Source organism: Pygoscelis adeliae, unplaced genomic scaffold (genome assembly GCF_000699105.1).
Source record: "Pygoscelis adeliae isolate BGI_AS28 unplaced genomic scaffold, ASM69910v1 Scaffold45, whole genome shotgun sequence".
Taxonomy (NCBI): domain Eukaryota; kingdom Metazoa; phylum Chordata; class Aves; order Sphenisciformes; family Spheniscidae; genus Pygoscelis; species Pygoscelis adeliae.
Genome location: NW_008825114.1, coordinates 19,860 through 36,635, shown reverse-complemented (window position 1 = coordinate 36,635; position 16,776 = coordinate 19,860). Strand labels below are relative to the sequence as shown.

The 16,776-nt window shown below is 36.3% G+C and overlaps 1 protein-coding gene across 1 annotated transcript in view; it reads right to left on the bottom strand.

Annotated features, from left to right (window-relative positions):
• The window catches only part of UHRF2 (ubiquitin-like with PHD and ring finger domains 2, E3 ubiquitin protein ligase), a gene marked incomplete at its 5' end in the record, with an annotated part of 88,206 nt that extends 72,084 nt beyond the window's left edge, over positions 1-16,122 (bottom strand). The window contains 4 exon segments of the mRNA XM_009328155.1: positions 2,346-2,484; positions 2,487-2,601; positions 6,906-7,145; positions 15,971-16,122. Coding sequence (XP_009326430.1) covers positions 2,346-2,484; positions 2,487-2,601; positions 6,906-7,145; positions 15,971-16,122 — 646 coding nt within the window.
• Positions 16,123-16,776: the final 654 nt, after the last annotated feature.

The following is a 16,776-nucleotide window of genomic DNA, read 5'->3' as shown; positions in this document are numbered from 1 at the left end:
GGGGGGTGTCAGACTAAGTCTGCCACAACACATGGTACACTAAAGTATATTTACTATTCATCACAATGAAGCCTCGGATCAGAGTCAAGGGGCTGAACTAGACCAATTCAATGCACTACAGGTAACCTATCCCTCAGCTGTAACCTTCTTTTTGGTGAATTTTTTTCCAAACTGGAAAGATGTAACAGGCAGAGAGATTCTTCAGGAGGTAAAAGGGAAAAGAGCTTCTCCAAAACAACACAGCAAGGACAGACTAGAGAATGCCAAGTACCTCTGGCAGCAAAATGCACAGTCCAAACCTAAAGAGCAAAACACCCAGAAGACAATAGTACTAGCAGTAAAATATGAACCTTGAAGAACAGGAGTGAAGAGAAAAACTAGATGAAACAATCTCTGGAGCAGAGAACAACTGTGTGGCAAAGCACACCATGACCTCCCCATTTATCCACATGAAGCATATAGGTGGCAGGATACATGTGTGGTCTACAGACACCACAGAGGTAAACACTAATGTATGAAAACAAAGTGGTGTGAGTGCACACATAGCTACCATATGAATATGCATGTTAGGTAACACTAAAAGAAAGAAGTGAGACATTGAAAGATTTGTAACAAAGGTCAGTAACATTCATCAAAAACCAAATCACTGATAAACATACAAGTCTCACTTTCCAGAAAGCCTTACAACAGTTTTTCTTCCCAAAAGCTCAAAGTTCCAATAGCTTAGACTGATCACTTAAACAACTGTGACTTCAATGTCTACCTTGCAACATTGTGTTTCTGTGCCTAAGCTAATTTTGTTGGCTAAGAATATAGAACTGCTATACATAATCTTATACTAAGGGTAAAAACACTGTCTCCACCTGCTGAAAAGGAACAGCTAGATCCTGAAGTACACATAAATAGAGGTCAATATTCTTTTTTCTTTAGTGTGAATATGCCAAAGAAAAATCAGACCTGTTGTGAAACATTTTCTACTTCTCTACTTTTAACTCATGAAAAACAACAATATTTACAAAAAAGGAACATAATTTCACTGCAACTGTTACAAACAGTTTCTCAGAAATGTTTGCCCATGGCTAACTTACATATATCCACAGTATTGTAAAATCAGGTAATCTTAAAGCCAGCTCTTTGAAATCACACCACAATAGACAGGTAATTTCAAGAGAAAATATTTTCATTTTGATCATACTGGTTGACTAGCTTATTTTCACGTCTCTCTCGCATAATTCAATGAAATATTTACATTTCTACTTCCATCTTTGTAATTCTCTAACATTTTAAGTAGAAAACTTACGCAGTTGCAGATATAGAATCTGAACTCAACATAGAGCTAAAAAAGTACAGTAAGTTGTATCTGCTACCAGTAACAGCAACAAAAAAGTGCTCTATGTAAGTCAGATTCATAGTTACATATTAAAATAACTAAAGTTGAAATAGCTGCTCTAAAAATATATTTTGCAAATCTACATTTAGTTAATACTGAATATACTTTGCATCCTTCTACCTTAATCTTACATTGCACAAACTACAGTATTTTTACTAATCTCAGTACCAAAAAATAAAAGTCCTCAACTCATTTAAAGTTTTATTCGTTTAGAAGGTTAACTTAATGTTTTAACAGATGTTATCTAAAAAAAAAAAAAAAAATCCGGACCAATTTCTCAAGTAAATGAAGTGGTGCAAAACCTGTTCATAAATAAGAAATCCCTCCAAACTCAGGGTTTCCCACCCACACATTGCAGACTCTAGAATTTGTCTTTACTACAGAAACAAGCAAACAGAAAAAAACCACAACCCACCCTTAATGCCCTCTCTCCAGTTCAGAATCAATTTCATGCCCTCAGTCACAAAGTTCTCTATAACAAACCTTTACTATCAACGCAGACCTGTAATTTTGTGCACAATTGTTCTGTTTTGAATAAACTTGATCCAAATCAAGTAACAAAATTTGCTCTCAGAGTTCTCCTTCAGCTCCAATGAGAGAAATTGAATATACACAGGGAATAGTTAAAAAAATTAAAACAATACTTTAGTTGGAAAAACCCACAGTAAAAATTCAGTTATATTGTTTCTTTTTCTTATATAAGAAGGATGGATTTTAAGTTTCATCAAGACAAAGAAATTAATACTTGACAAGTACTTAGGCATGAAAAATATCATTACTCCCAATGGATTCACTATATCCAGCTGAAAAGTGTTAAAATTTTTTAATAATTTTTTTCTTGGTTTCAATATTGAACTTGCTTTCTTTGATTCCAAGCTTCTTCAAGAAATTCTTGGTTTATAACAAACCAAGTATCAATATGTGATGTCCTCAAAATATTATCAGGAGCACTTACTCATCGTACTTGATATGATAAATAGCTTCTTCATCAGTGTCCATACAGTCTGAATAAGATGTGGATGGTGTACTGTCCAAATTATTTGCATTTTCTCTAGAATGATCTTGACTTAAGCTTCCATTAGTCCTTTTGAAAATTTTTTTTTTTGAGCTTTACCATTCTTATGTCCCTTTGTTGCTCGGGTAACATTTTCTATATGAGCTTCAAACCAGGCTCCAATGCTGACATCACGGGCATCCACCAATTCGTTTATCTAAAAGAAAAATTCAGTAATGAACTGATGCTTATTTTATATAATCCCAGTTAAGAAAAAAAATAAATAAGACAACTTACATTGCTACTGCTTAACTTTGTTATCAGTAGAACAATCAACTCTTGTAACTAGTTGAGCTTTAGCAAGTTCAAGTAACATGCAGTCGTGAATGTTGCACTTTCAGTATTTTACTATTCTTCCCTCATTAAAACCTAGTTTGAATATAATCTGTATGTAATTTTAAAAAGCAAAGCTAGATTTCTTTTTTTTTTCCCCCTCCAAGCCTGACAGTTAGCTTAATCTCTTTCATTATCCTTTCCTCTTGCTTCACCAATTGTTCTTCATGGCTAAAATAAGCATACACAGCATTAAAATACTAGCTCACAACCAAGGGGTTTAAAGACTTTCCTGAGCCTCCAACTTGGAATTATTATTTAACCTTCTATCTTCCTGGCCTGCAAGATTTTTTTAACGATTCAAGACTCAAGAAGAGAGAGGGAGAAAACAAGTCTAACAAGGTTGCCACCACAGTGAGCCAAAATCTTATGATCGTAAGAAATGGAAATATCTCCCAGAATTTCTCACTTCTGTACTCACAATAATACTGATATGAAGCAACCAAACCATTTTACTGTTCTAAATCATGTTTCATTTTCTCAAGTCTTCAGCTAATTATGCAGATGTTCCTTTAATAATACTGAGAACACTGAAAAAAAGATTTAAAGAACACTTCATCAACAGTACACCAAGTATAAAAAAATTATTACAACAGAACTACTGCACAGCCATACCATAGAAACAGCTACAATAAACAACATGAGATACATACATATATATGTATTTACATGGTTTAAGCTACAGCCTTCGTCAAGTACCAACGTAGTGGCAGACAGATACTTACTCTTACTAACCCCAAAGGCTAGTTTCTATAAACTGAATAATCTTACTGTATTTTCACAGGAGCAAGCAAAAAAAACACACTCAGTAACTTTTAGTATTTAGAGTGAAGCAGTCCTTAGGTACCTGAAAGTGCAATTGACAGCAGTTTGGGCTAACAAGTTTATCCCAAGAAATCAATACTTCATATTTTACTCTTTTCATTCACCTTCTTAAAATGACCTCCAAAACTCAATTCTTTATTTTTCCTCCCATGTAAAATACCAACATGTATTTTTTTACTTTTATTCTTACAACCTACAGTATTCAAAGTACAGCTTTATACCATGATGAAAATTTCAGCCACATAATTAAACAAATCAGAGGACAACAGCCTCATTTTAAATCGATCAATCTATTTTAAACACAAACAGTGGATTCTGGCATTTCTAGAAGGAACCCTCACAAAGGCATCCCTACACAACCTTACGTGTTTTAATTAGTTGTAGTTCAAAGTGCTTCTTTACTACCTCCTCGCAAAAACACAGCTGACCAAGACACACACTACTAAGGATTCCCCCATCTGCTGCTACTTCTTGCGACCAGTTATGAAAGTGCCAGAGAAGCTGTTAGCTAAGTAAAAAATCACCATCAGATCCAGAACAAAAAAAAAAACAAAAAAAAAAAAAATCAGTGCAAACTCCCTTAATCATTCCTCTCCAATGCATCCTTCCATAATTCGATGCGCATACTTACACAACAGACTTCCCACCCTTGCAAAGAGTAAGGGCAAATAATTATTACCACAGATTACTGAGGAACATCAGACAACTATTTTGTTAGTGGTGTCTGATTTAAGAGCTGGATTATTAGTAGCTCTTTGTGAACAGTATTAAACAAATACTGATTTTAATTACAGATTCAGTTTGTCTGTTTTTTATCCCAAGCTAGAGTTCTCAGCTAAGATTTTTTACTACAGCCAGAGATTTTTGGATGAAAAGTTATGAAGACTGTGTGAGAATCAGAAGGGGAAACATGCACATGCTTCTGAATGAGCTTTGTTTCTTCTAAAATCATTCCTGCATGCCCAGTGTTACTGTAACTCCTCTCTGGTAACCTGTCTTGTGTTCCTTTGGCACTGGAGATCAGCCATAGGTACCCTGCTTAGCCAAGGTGGTGTCCTTCACACATGCTGAGTCCACCTTGGGATAGACCCCAGTTTAAACCAGACACCACTAACAATTCTCAGTCTTACTAACAAGGAACAGGAGTTGAACATAATTCCACCCACTACTAGTCCTTCAGAGCTCATGTAAATATCAGATGTCAGGTACAACTGGAATATAAAACAAGCTAAAGCATTCTGATTTACATAATATACAATGACCACACAGAGGACTTCTGTTTAAATGACTATTTTAACCATCTAACAATAATTTAATTATTATTAACTATTATTTCCAGTATCAACTCTGCAACTTTTTTTTTTTTTTTTTTTTTTTTTTTTAAGTTACAGGCTCCATACTGGCTACCTTTTCTTTTGGTAGTTGAAATCAGAAAGAGAAAGGAGGCTGAGACTATTCATAACGTGGAGTACGTAACAGGTATCCTGTTGAGCCTAGCTCTGGATGTAGATCCAGTGAGGCACAGGACTTTCCTCAGACAGAAAAAATTGTAACAAACTATTCCTTCCTGTAACTAGACAATTCCTTATTGTTTGACAAATTTGTCAAACAATTGTTTGACAAACAAGCAAATGCAAAATAATTAAATATACCCATCTATTTAGCAACTAACATAGCTTAGTTTATGGCCTTTTTTACTTGTTTTATTAAACAAGTTTACTACCTTTGAATTACATTATTGGCTAAAAATACATTCTTAAAAGCCTCCTGACTCTGGAAGTAGAAATCCTCTATACATTCCTACTGTCATCTACAAATAGCAAAGAATGCAATGACTGTACCCTTATTTTTCTCTATATATATTAAAAACATATGGTTGGCTGAAAAAGTAATCAATTCACAGGCAATGAAGGAGAACGTGTTAAGTACCTAGCATTAGAGATCACAAAAATTCCAGCTGACTCAATAGGTTTCCTTGAGTATGTTTGCCAATATCACCATTCCCTGTTCTATTTTCTGTTTGAATCCTAAACAAAACAGCTAAGAGACTACCTGGATGTAATTTTAGCATTCTTGAAAATATACATTTTACTACTCCTTTCCTTTGATCAACTGATCTTCTGCGGCCTCCCATCTTCCCAGTATTCTCCCCATCCTTTCTCGTATTACTTTTTACGCTCATTGATTAATTGTAAAGCCTCAGAACCGAAGAACTGGGTTTTTCCCACTGTAATAAATGGAGATGAAAGAAAAAAAAAGGAAGCACACAAGCTTGTGTCTCCATATTCAAACTACTGATTTTTTGACTCCCTGATTCCTCAGAGAATGAGTAAAACTCACTGCACAGACTGCTACAGGAATGTAGAGTAAGTAACTTACCACTTGTCCTTAATACCTGAAACATTAAGTTACAGTCTACATGAAACTAAGACAGCTTCCCATCAGGATGACAGGCCTAAGTAACAGTGTTCCTCTAACTGAAATTAACTTATATACATATGGCAGCCTCAACCTCCTTTTCCTTCTCTGTAATTTTTGACGTTTTCCAGCAAAAGAATTACTGTTACTGATATTTCTCGTCCAAGAGAAACACCCCAACAGGAGGTTAAATGTTACCATTCCCTATATAAACACATCCTACTAAATATCCAATGAGCTAGCAATCTGGAAACTGCCCATTTTCTGTTTAAATTTAACTTCTGGTATTCTGATGTAATCCTACATGACAATATCAAAAAATTCAGTGAGATAAAAAACTAACAATGAATATGATATATGTAATTCCTAAAAAAACTATAATAAAACAGCAATCATTACATCACATACAATTTAAAGAAATTGTGTATTTCCATAGTTTATCTAGTTCTAATGCAGCACTGAAACATTAGTATTAAAACAAGTATTTGGCAAGCTTGAAAAAAAATAGGTAGGGGAAAAGCTACACTTTTTCATAGATTTTTTTTTTCTTTAGCTTCTTCTATTCACAGAAAGTATTTCTGTTTCACAGGTACTCTATAAACTTTTTGGAGAACATGTTTTGGAGAACACAATGTGTCAGAGTTTGTGAACTCTCCTGAAACCAGCAACACCAGTGAGCCTGGTACAAAGACACCTTCGTGACTCTGCAAGAGTCAGCTTAAATGAAGTCAATTTGATTTATGTCAGATTGGGGAATTATGTCAAATCATGAAAGAAAGCAATAAGGATACAGACTTTTATACAATGAAACAATAAACTTTTTTAACAATAAAATTAAACCCACAAGTGTAAGGCAAGTTTCCAGCTTTTAAAGTTTATACATACCTTGTACAGTCCAATGCCAGGATCAATGAGAAATGAGCGAGATGATGTAGATGGCTGACTGGGTGATCCACTACTTTTTTTGACTTTGTTCTTGCAGTTGGAAACAGCACAGGGATTGACTTCTCCATCCTGATCTGTCACAGAAGCAGTGGTAGTAGCTTCAGATTCAGAACGTATCAAAAGCTGAACTATGTCATTTAGTCCAACATTGTAGTCAAATAAAGTGTGCCCATCTTCTAGCTGTCAAAAGAAAGGTATACTTGTAAAATTCTACCGTGAGGTACGTAAGTAGTTTCCAAATCTTCCTTTTAAAGACAGTAATTGTACAGACCAGAAGAGGCAAGCCATCTATTTTAGGTAAATAAAAACCTGTGTCTTGAGTATATGCAAAAACAAACTCTCATCAAGTTACCTGCAGCCATTATTTCATCCAATGAAAATCACTGAAAGGCTTAAATTAGAAACAGACATCTTTACAGACTTTGGACCTTTTAATCAACATCCAAGCTAATGCAGTGATTTTCTAATCAAAAAACAGGTAGGATCTATGTTGACACTTACATGACATACACAGTAACTATAAATACATTTGAGAATTTTTAAATTAACAATCATTGTGTTGTGTGCATTTCAGCTACGTGATTTCACAATTCACTCTTTCTCAACCTTTTCTAGAAAGCAAGGCAGTACCTGATACTTCCCTAATATTTTGCAAACTATTTCCTAAATAAGACGTCTAGATATAAAAAACTTCATACACATACAACTCCATTTACTTTTCAAAACTATAAGATCTGAAAGTATCACGTATGAGCAACTACACTTAGAGGGAAGCAACACCAAAAGTACATATTGGGCCTTCAAGTTTATGAAAGGAAATTTCCTAAATTGAGAGCATTCAAAAACATTTTTATTCCAGATTTAGCCAGGTTCCCCATCCCTCCAGCCCCCCACCCCAAATCAAAACAAGATTATTCACTGAAAGTAAGTCTTCTAACTGGTCAGTCTAAAAGCTATTATAAAACTGAAGAAACATGTACTTTGTAGCACTCCCCCAAATAACTTTATACGTCAGGCCTCACTATATTCCAGATGCAATCAGGTCCTGCAGAACAACAGAATAACAGAAGTAGACTTTTTCATCATACATAGCACACAGTTACTAAACATTACTCTGGGCCCCACTCTGCACAGCTTTAAGATACCTGTTATTATCTTTATTTTACCTGATGATCTCACCTACCTACAATTAAGCTAAGAAACTCACACCAAAAAATGCGAAGTTGTATGCTAGGAAAGAGGAAAACAGGGAGTAGTGACCACTGCTGCTTTGCTCAGTTAAACACTCTTAATGACCTACAGCATCTTTGAAGCAGAGATTTAATTTACCTAAAAGTATAATGCATCGCTTTGGGACATCAAAACTAAAATTTGATTAGTTACACTTTACTTCATGTTGCAGTGGGAGAAAAAGCGCATAACTAAAAAACTCCCACCTGTTTCCCAACTACTTTTGCAACAAAAAATTACCTGACCCTTTTCAAGAATAGGTGTCAAAATCACTGTTTCGGGAATCTTTTCAAACAGACCTGTTTTCATGAGCTTATAGGCAGTACCAATATAACAAGAAAAAGTCAAGAGCAGGAAGGAACAAAAAAAAAAAGAAGTGGGAAGGAATTCTCCAGCTTCTCACTAATATAGTTTTCTGTAACATTCAAATGATCTCAGGATAGACAGCAGTGGAACGCACATTTCTTCCTTCATCCCCTCTAGTTTTTCAAAACAACTCTAAAGGGCAGAGGACAGTTATGGACATAAGCTACAGTCAAGAAATTAATCAGTTCTTCTTCCGTGAATTTAAGTTCTGTGTAAAATAAAAAAAAAGTTACTCTCCTTACTGCTGATAACTACTGTACCCACAGCTGGGATGTGTGAACAGGAGTACTCATAGTTTCTTTCAATGCAATAGAAGCTGACCCAGCTGTCTGGTCAACAGCTATGGGAATGACCCTTGTTCAGCTGACTATTTTCAAACTAGTTCAACACACAGCAGATAAAATTGTACTGAAGATTTTGATGCTGTAACTATTAAATGAACACAAGTCTTAAAATGGAAATCTCCAGCAACTGTTATTCTAAAGGTGACTACCAACACTGCCTCACACACCTGGAACTTTAGGCTAGGGCTTCATACTGAGCAGCAAACTACTTAAGCAACTTTAAGTAACCTTTCCTGTCCCACCATGTCATATGTTCCTATGCTTTTGACAACTCCAATGCCAGGGGGACAGAAGTGTTCCTGCAGCCCTATGCCAATCCAGATTTGGGGGCTCTTCATGCCACAAGAAGTTTGCATTTTCGCTGTTAATATTGTTAAATAAGTTTAAAAACACCTATTCTTAGATTCAAAGTACAAATAAACCCAAAACAAATAAACACCTTGCAATAATACATTTGAAAGCAAAGGTGGGGAGAAAGATCCACATTTCTGGAGCTGCTACTGCTTATGAGCACTACTTCAGGCCCACTTTGAAGATTCAATCCCCCACCAAGTGATTTTTTTGTTGCAAAATGTTTAAAAAATTCAACAGTACGTCTGCAAAATAGATCACTTCTGAAATAATGGATAAATTGGACGTTGCTGGAGAAAACATAACTTCTGCTCCGTTTCTCTGTTCCAATTGGACTGGACAAGCTGTGGCAGAAGTTCCAGTGTGCAATTTCTAGACTCCTATGGTATGAGGAAATCTTCTGAAAGCTAATGCAGTGGAGAGAAAAGGATAACCTTGCTCCTGGTAGACTGAAAGTATGTAGGCAGCACGTAGCTGAGAGCAAAGAAATACTGTCATTGCTCCCTTTCTCTCAGGACATGCCATGTGCAGGCTGACAGAAAAACATTTTGAGGTACTGCAGTTTAAAGTTTAAAGCCAATTCAGTGAAGATCTAAATCTGAACAGCCTGAATGATCTACCATAACTAGGTAACCAGTTATGGTAGATCAACTAGGTAGCACTCAACTAAAAAATGTCCTGTGTCTAGTCTTTGCAATCCACTAATCAGTTATGACTGCAGAACAAGTTATATCTTTGATCCACAACTGAATCCTCCCTATTAGCATGAGAAAGAGGCAAAAAAAAAGGAAGACTTAAATAAAGTAATCTGTCCACAAACAGTGTTGTGGTTTAACCCGGCAGGCAGCTAAACACCACACAGCCGTTTGCTCACTCCCCCCACCAATGAGATGGGGGAGAGAATCAGAAAAAAAAAGTAAAATTTGTGGGTTGAGATAAAGACAGTTTAATAGGACAGAAAAGGAAGGGACAACAATAATAATAATGATAAAAGAATATACAAAATAAGTGATGCACAATGCAATTGCTCACCACCCGCCAACCAATGCCCAGCCAGTTCCCAAGCAGCAGTCACCACCCCCCGGCCACCTCCCCCCAGTTTATATACTGAGCATGACATGACATGGTATGGAATATCCCTTTGGCCAGTTTGGATCAGCTGTCCCGGCTCTGCCCCCTCACAGCTTCTTGCTGGCAGGGCATGAGAAGCTGAAAAGTCCTTGACTAGTGTAAGCACTACTGAACAACAACTAAAACATCAGTGTGTTACCAACATTATTCTCACCCTAAATCCAAAACACAGCACTGTACCAGCTACTAGGAAGAAAATTAACTCTATCCCAGCCAAAACCAGGACCAATAGTTACATTTAACATGTTCAGAAAACAAGATGTAACTAGGCTAGGCCTTGAGTAAGAAGCCTTCTCTAATGACGTGCACACACCCCACCATGCAGAGACTACCTATTCCTGCATAGGAATCAAAGAAGTCAGCTTTGATGAACTTGAACTAAATGGTCAGCAGAATAAATTGGTGACTGCAAAGTTGTCTACTTTACAGTATTAATTTATAATGAATTAGCATTCTGTTCTCTGTCCAAGTGGTTGTGGGTTTTTTTGTTTTGTTTTTATAATCAGTATTCTTTGCAGGAATATTTTATGACTAGTGATGTCACACTTAAGTCTGAAAGCACAGTAGCAGAGCTAAGATTACTAGAAGCACATTTGAAATGAGGAAGGATGCAGCGTTTAGCAATGTGATAGGGTAAGAGCACCTGTTCATAGTATGAGCAAAAATATGCTCCCGGAATTTAGCAACCGTGTAAATTAGACCAAGTCAATGACTCTGCAACACTGCCTTCTTCTGGGAACAAAGCAGTGAAACACAAAAACTCAACTAGTAAAATCAAGTTCACATGCTATTTGACTTAGAAGAACTAATGTGTGTATCTACAAGCATACCTATACCCACCATTATTGCATCACTGACAATTGAAAATCTTGGGAGTAACAAAGTTGGAAAACAATCAATGTTTAAAGAACTTCATTCCACAACAGAAGGGGAGAAGTACTATAAGATGTTGTTTCTTGAATTACTGACACTATATGGATGTTAATATAACAATGGGATCTTGACCAGTAAGGCTATAACCTCACAGACTACTAGAGTAAGAAAACAGTAATGCAGTGCATCACTTCACAGTGTACCTGTCCCGCCAGATAGAGTAGTATCTCCTACTCTGTTCCAAGTTGGCCAGGGACTGTAAGATGAGTTTTCAAATTATATTATTAAAGGAGTATCAGATGCAGAAAGTTCAGGACCTATCACTATGTCTGGATAGTAACAAGCAGTAGGAGAAAAAGCGTGATACCTTCCTTTCTACAGACAACTCGCATTTTAAATCCATCCTGGAATACAGTATTTCTTACCCAAAATAACCCCACAAAAAAAAACATAAAACCAATCCCACAAAAAAACCAAAACCACCCACAAACAACCCCCTCCCACACACACACACACCCCATTTCCCAGCAAATACTGCCTTACTATGTCATCAAAATTCATGAAAGCATTACTGAATTGAGTCCCAAATAACCCCACAGACAAGTTAAGTATTAACCCAGAGAGGTAGAAAATTTCATCAAAAACAGTCTGGAAATTTGTGGGAATACGTGCTGACCAGTCCCCCAGTCAGTTTTATGCTCGCTTCTAACAATAGTTACTTATATAAATATATAAACAATTTCATCCCATTCTGCTGCATAAAGATACTAAAAAGATTCCCTGAGAATGTGTTTGCCTGGACAGTGTATTAAAAGAAAAGAAAGAAACATTACATGTTTACTTAATCATTCACTAAGCATTTAACGACACTTGTCATTCACAAATTTATACATTCAAACTAGAAACAAAAGTAATCAGGCAAGTACCAGATAATCAAGCTGTATCTCATTCAAGTCAGTTATGATTTCTTAATGGGTGATTAGAAAATTTACTAAAGCAAAAATAACTGAACAGGCAACTTCATTCATGAAATTTTGCTAGCTCTTCTGATCCTACTGTCATTAAAAAAAGATGCATTTGTTTCCTTAGCAGATTTCACTTTCAGTTTTTCTTCCTCTTAATGACTGGCATGCTTCAAAAGCCTTTAAGGCTTCATTAACATACTCTGAATGAAGTGACACTAAAGAGCAGTTAGATTTACTGTATCTAACACTCTTTTTTTTTTTTCATTAAGTAGAGAAACAGATTACATCTTTCAAGTGTATTTTCATAGATCACGTGTTATAGACACTATCAATTTCAAAATACTTCTAGAGAAGGTTGTAATAAATACTTAAAGGTAAGACAACACTGTGCTCACATTACTACACAACAGCAGCTGTAGCAATGCAATACTGGAATCAATACGTACCTACGATCACTGTTAGAAGAACTGTCTTGTAACATCAAGCCACAAATGACTTTAAAAGCATGTGGAAGCTGCATTTACACAAACATGAATGATCATGCAGAGTGCATATGATACTACATTACTTGGAAAAAAAATATGCCTGACAAGTAATTCAGTAATTACCATCACATTAACTTGTCTACAAGTCCCAGCAGAAGCACAGTTCATTATGGGCTATACAGCACGTACAGAGACCTCCCAAGAAAGAACGTAATCATTCTTATAAGAACACATTACCTACTGTTTTTATCTTAAAGTGTGATCCAAGAGGTAAGTTCCTGGGTCACCTTAATCCAGCCATTCCACTTGACAATCAAGACCTTTAATCACTTATGGAAGTGTGCCTTTGAGCATCTGCTGAGGTTTTCTTTTCCAAGAACTAGAGCAGTGCCTACGTCTAGCAATAAAGATGAAAGAAACTATAATGAATGCAGAAGAGCTCTTTAATTAACATAGTATGATGAAAAGTTAAGTGACATCAATCTTTTATTCTGCACAGGTATTACATGCACCCTACAAATTTCTTTAACAGGAAATGCATAAAGGTAAAGAGCTCCAAAGTCAAGTTCAGTAGAAAAACTTGGTTATGAGCTGTTTACAGGAGTTGCCCAGAGTGTAAGTTAGTCTGAAGAAATCAAGAACATCTAACTTCCAGCTGGGTACTCACTGAAAGCAAGCAAAGTGGACTTCTAGAATTTCTAGTATTCTCCATCTCAAGACTCATGTACAAACCTAACCTTTTCTGCCTGTAAGGCAGCTGATGGAATTGTGAATTCCACTTACTATTTTTACAGAAGCATTCAAACACATCTCCAGCCAGCATCTAGTAATGAAAAGCCTAACTGAAAATTCAAAATCAGCTTTTAAGTATATAACAGTGAGTTTTGGGCCAATGGGACCAACTCAGGTCAACAGAATTTCAATAATCCTTACTACACATCAGACACTTAGCTCATGGACTTCTGCCATTCACAAAGTGTGCTCAGCTTGCTTACACTTTCAAAGCTGAAAGAGAACCTCAACAATATTTTTTATTCCACATGGAAAACTGTAGCCTACACCTGGATTATCTGGTATCTGAATAGAATGCTTCAGGATTCTGGGATCTTTAAATTCATGTATTAACCACATTCAGAGGAGTAGGCACATGGTCAGGTTTTTACAATAACTGTGTACTGGAACTGTTTCCCAAGGAAGTACAGTTGTCTCATTTGTAACAGAGACAAAAGCTAAATAAAAGGGAATTTAGTAGCCAAGCACATAAAGTAAGTTACTGTCTTTATATGAACTGGAATGTTTAATACGTGCTGTCTTGAAGTTTTTGCAACTCCAGGAGATCCACTTCTTCCTCAAGCAACTCTAGTTTCAACAGTACTTGTTGCAGCTTCCATCCAGGCTGCTCTGTCAAAAAATATTTTGTCTGGAGATCATTCTACTAAAACATCCCATCTTCTTCTTGCACATGGGACAGTTCTGCTTCTATCAGTGACATTTTCTGAGTGATGTATCAGTAACTGTTGAAGGTCCAAAAAGATATTCCTGACCTTGCACAAAGAAACTCCACTCAGACAATCCATTATAGTAAGAGAATAAAAAGGCAAGTAACCACACCCGAACATTTTTAAGCAGAGACTGCACACCCATGAGGTTTAGTGGCTCCTTCTCACATGTCTACATAAGACTGGTTCTGAAGTGTGGGCTTGACTATACTATCTCCACATTTTAAACGAGGTTTTTGCATATATACTGTGCAGTCACAAAGACACCCTGTTCATATTGTTTTCACCTTGGCACTCCTAAATATTTTCCCCTAACTCTCCCTTCCTTATTGCTGCTGGCATTTTTAGCAAAGATCCTAATTAGAAACCAAACAGCAACACCTATCAGTCTCATACAAAAACTAACTATAATAAAAGTTTACTTTCCTAAATGGGGAAGAACTTCAATCTTGCTTTGAGAGAAATACCAAAGAAATCCCAGGTCACCCTTATCAGTGCTTTCCGTCCTTCACTCTGTAACAAGCTCCTCAATGAAAGCAATGCCCACAGAAATAGATTGAGACTTTACAAATATGTTTCTTGCTTGCCATTAGAAGCACTTTAATTTACATAGTTTCATTAAAAGTCCTAGCATTGACAATCTGTTCTCCAAGATTCAAGTTAACTTTTTATTTCTTAATAGTTTGGACTTCATAGCTTGCTGTTAAAAATAAACAGATGCAAATGGCAGATCATTTCCTCATTTCAAGAAGGAGAATTTACTCATCAATAAAAAAAGATAAAAATCATTGCTCTGTCTTATTCACTCTCTCTTAGTACTCTTTAGAGTGATGAAATCATAATGGAACACATGAGTAGGTGAAACATCTGGACAAGGAAGTTCTCTGACGGACTCTAGATCCATATCCCTCCAGAACAGAATACAGGCAGATCACAACATTTTAAAAGCCAGTAACCAAACAAGTTATTAGTTTCTGGAGAATATGATCCAAATTAGACTCAGTTCTACCAATTTTCTGCCATGAGGTTGACATTTCAAAGCAGCCTACAAGAATGTTTGAAGACATGACCATTATGCCACCAAAAATCACTCCAACAAGGTAACATGAATTGTCTTTATATCAGAGAGTGTGCTCCCTTTTGACTGCTTATGTGTGTTATACAACAGCTAATGATCCACCCCGGACTCAAGGAAAAAGGTAGTCATAACACTGGATGGTATCAAATGTCTTACTCTCAATAAATCATAATCTAGATAGGAATCATAGTCTTACAGAGACTCCCACAGTACTCAGCAGAAAGCATACAGCAAGAGGAACTCCTAGAGAAGGAAGAATATGGAAGCTTCCCGTATCTGAGAAAGGCTATTCTACAATCAGAGTGACAACCAATGAGTTTGATCATAGCACAGTGTGAATATGCTGTGCTTCTTCAACTCTCCACACAAAGAGGAAGTCTGGCACGCTACACGAAGCCATACAACCCAGGAAGAAATTACAGAATCTTGTTGCTGACACTGTCTGTAATTACACATCAATCTCAGTAGAAACACCATGATAAATGTACATTAGTCAACTTCATACTCAATCAACAAGACTAGCCTTCTCTAAGAAGAAATTTGCACTTCTCCTGAAGTTCTGTAACTAAAATTAAGCACAGAAGCCTACATTCTAAGACCACATTCTCCAACAAAACAGTGTTTTTTACACCAGTACTACAAAATTATTTGCAGATTGTACAGGTGGTACCAACACATTTTACCTTTTGATCTGGACTAACTATAATCCAAAAAAGATTCCAGTGTACAAGATTAGTGCCAACACAAAAACAGCCGAAAGTCAAGAGCTGTAAGAAAAGACTTCTTGACTTAATCAGAAGATCAAGGCAGTGAATCAGAAGTGAAGGCAGCCATTCTCAGTCTCAACCAATGACTTCTACAGGGTTCAAATCTGCACCTCTTCCAAGTTAAACTTTTTAATAAGAAGTTCAGGTTTTGAAGATTATTTCTTCCTTTATCACTGGGTGAGATACAGGAAAAAAACTGTTAATTTAGACATGATATTATCTTCTTGGATGCAACTCTAAATCCCATTAAAGGAACATTTGCTCATTAACTTCTAGCTGGAAGATGAAGTTAGAGCAGCAAGGTTTCTCTTCTTTTGCAGTTCTCAGGAGTCTTCTAATTAGGTAAATAAAAGTTCATGCCATCTTCTGGCTGATATTTAGGATTACCTGATACTTTTTTAAAAAAAAAAAAAGTAGTATGTCAAAATACAAAGTGCATTGAAATCCTTAGAAGCATGGAAAGGCTCATCCATCTCTGTGCTGATTAGATGAGAGTGGTCAAGTACCTCCTGTATGATCGTACGGACTTCTCTAGAACAGGCAACTGAAGTTCAGCAACAGTGGTGCCAGGGAGAGCAAATGACTATCTGCAGCTTGTAAGGATACCTGTAATGAAGAACTGGTTATTATCTGAACCTTCTGTAATCAACAACAAAAATCTAAAAAATAAATAAATACAATAGTCAAGTATAGCAGGGCAGTTATTTTAACACAATATAACA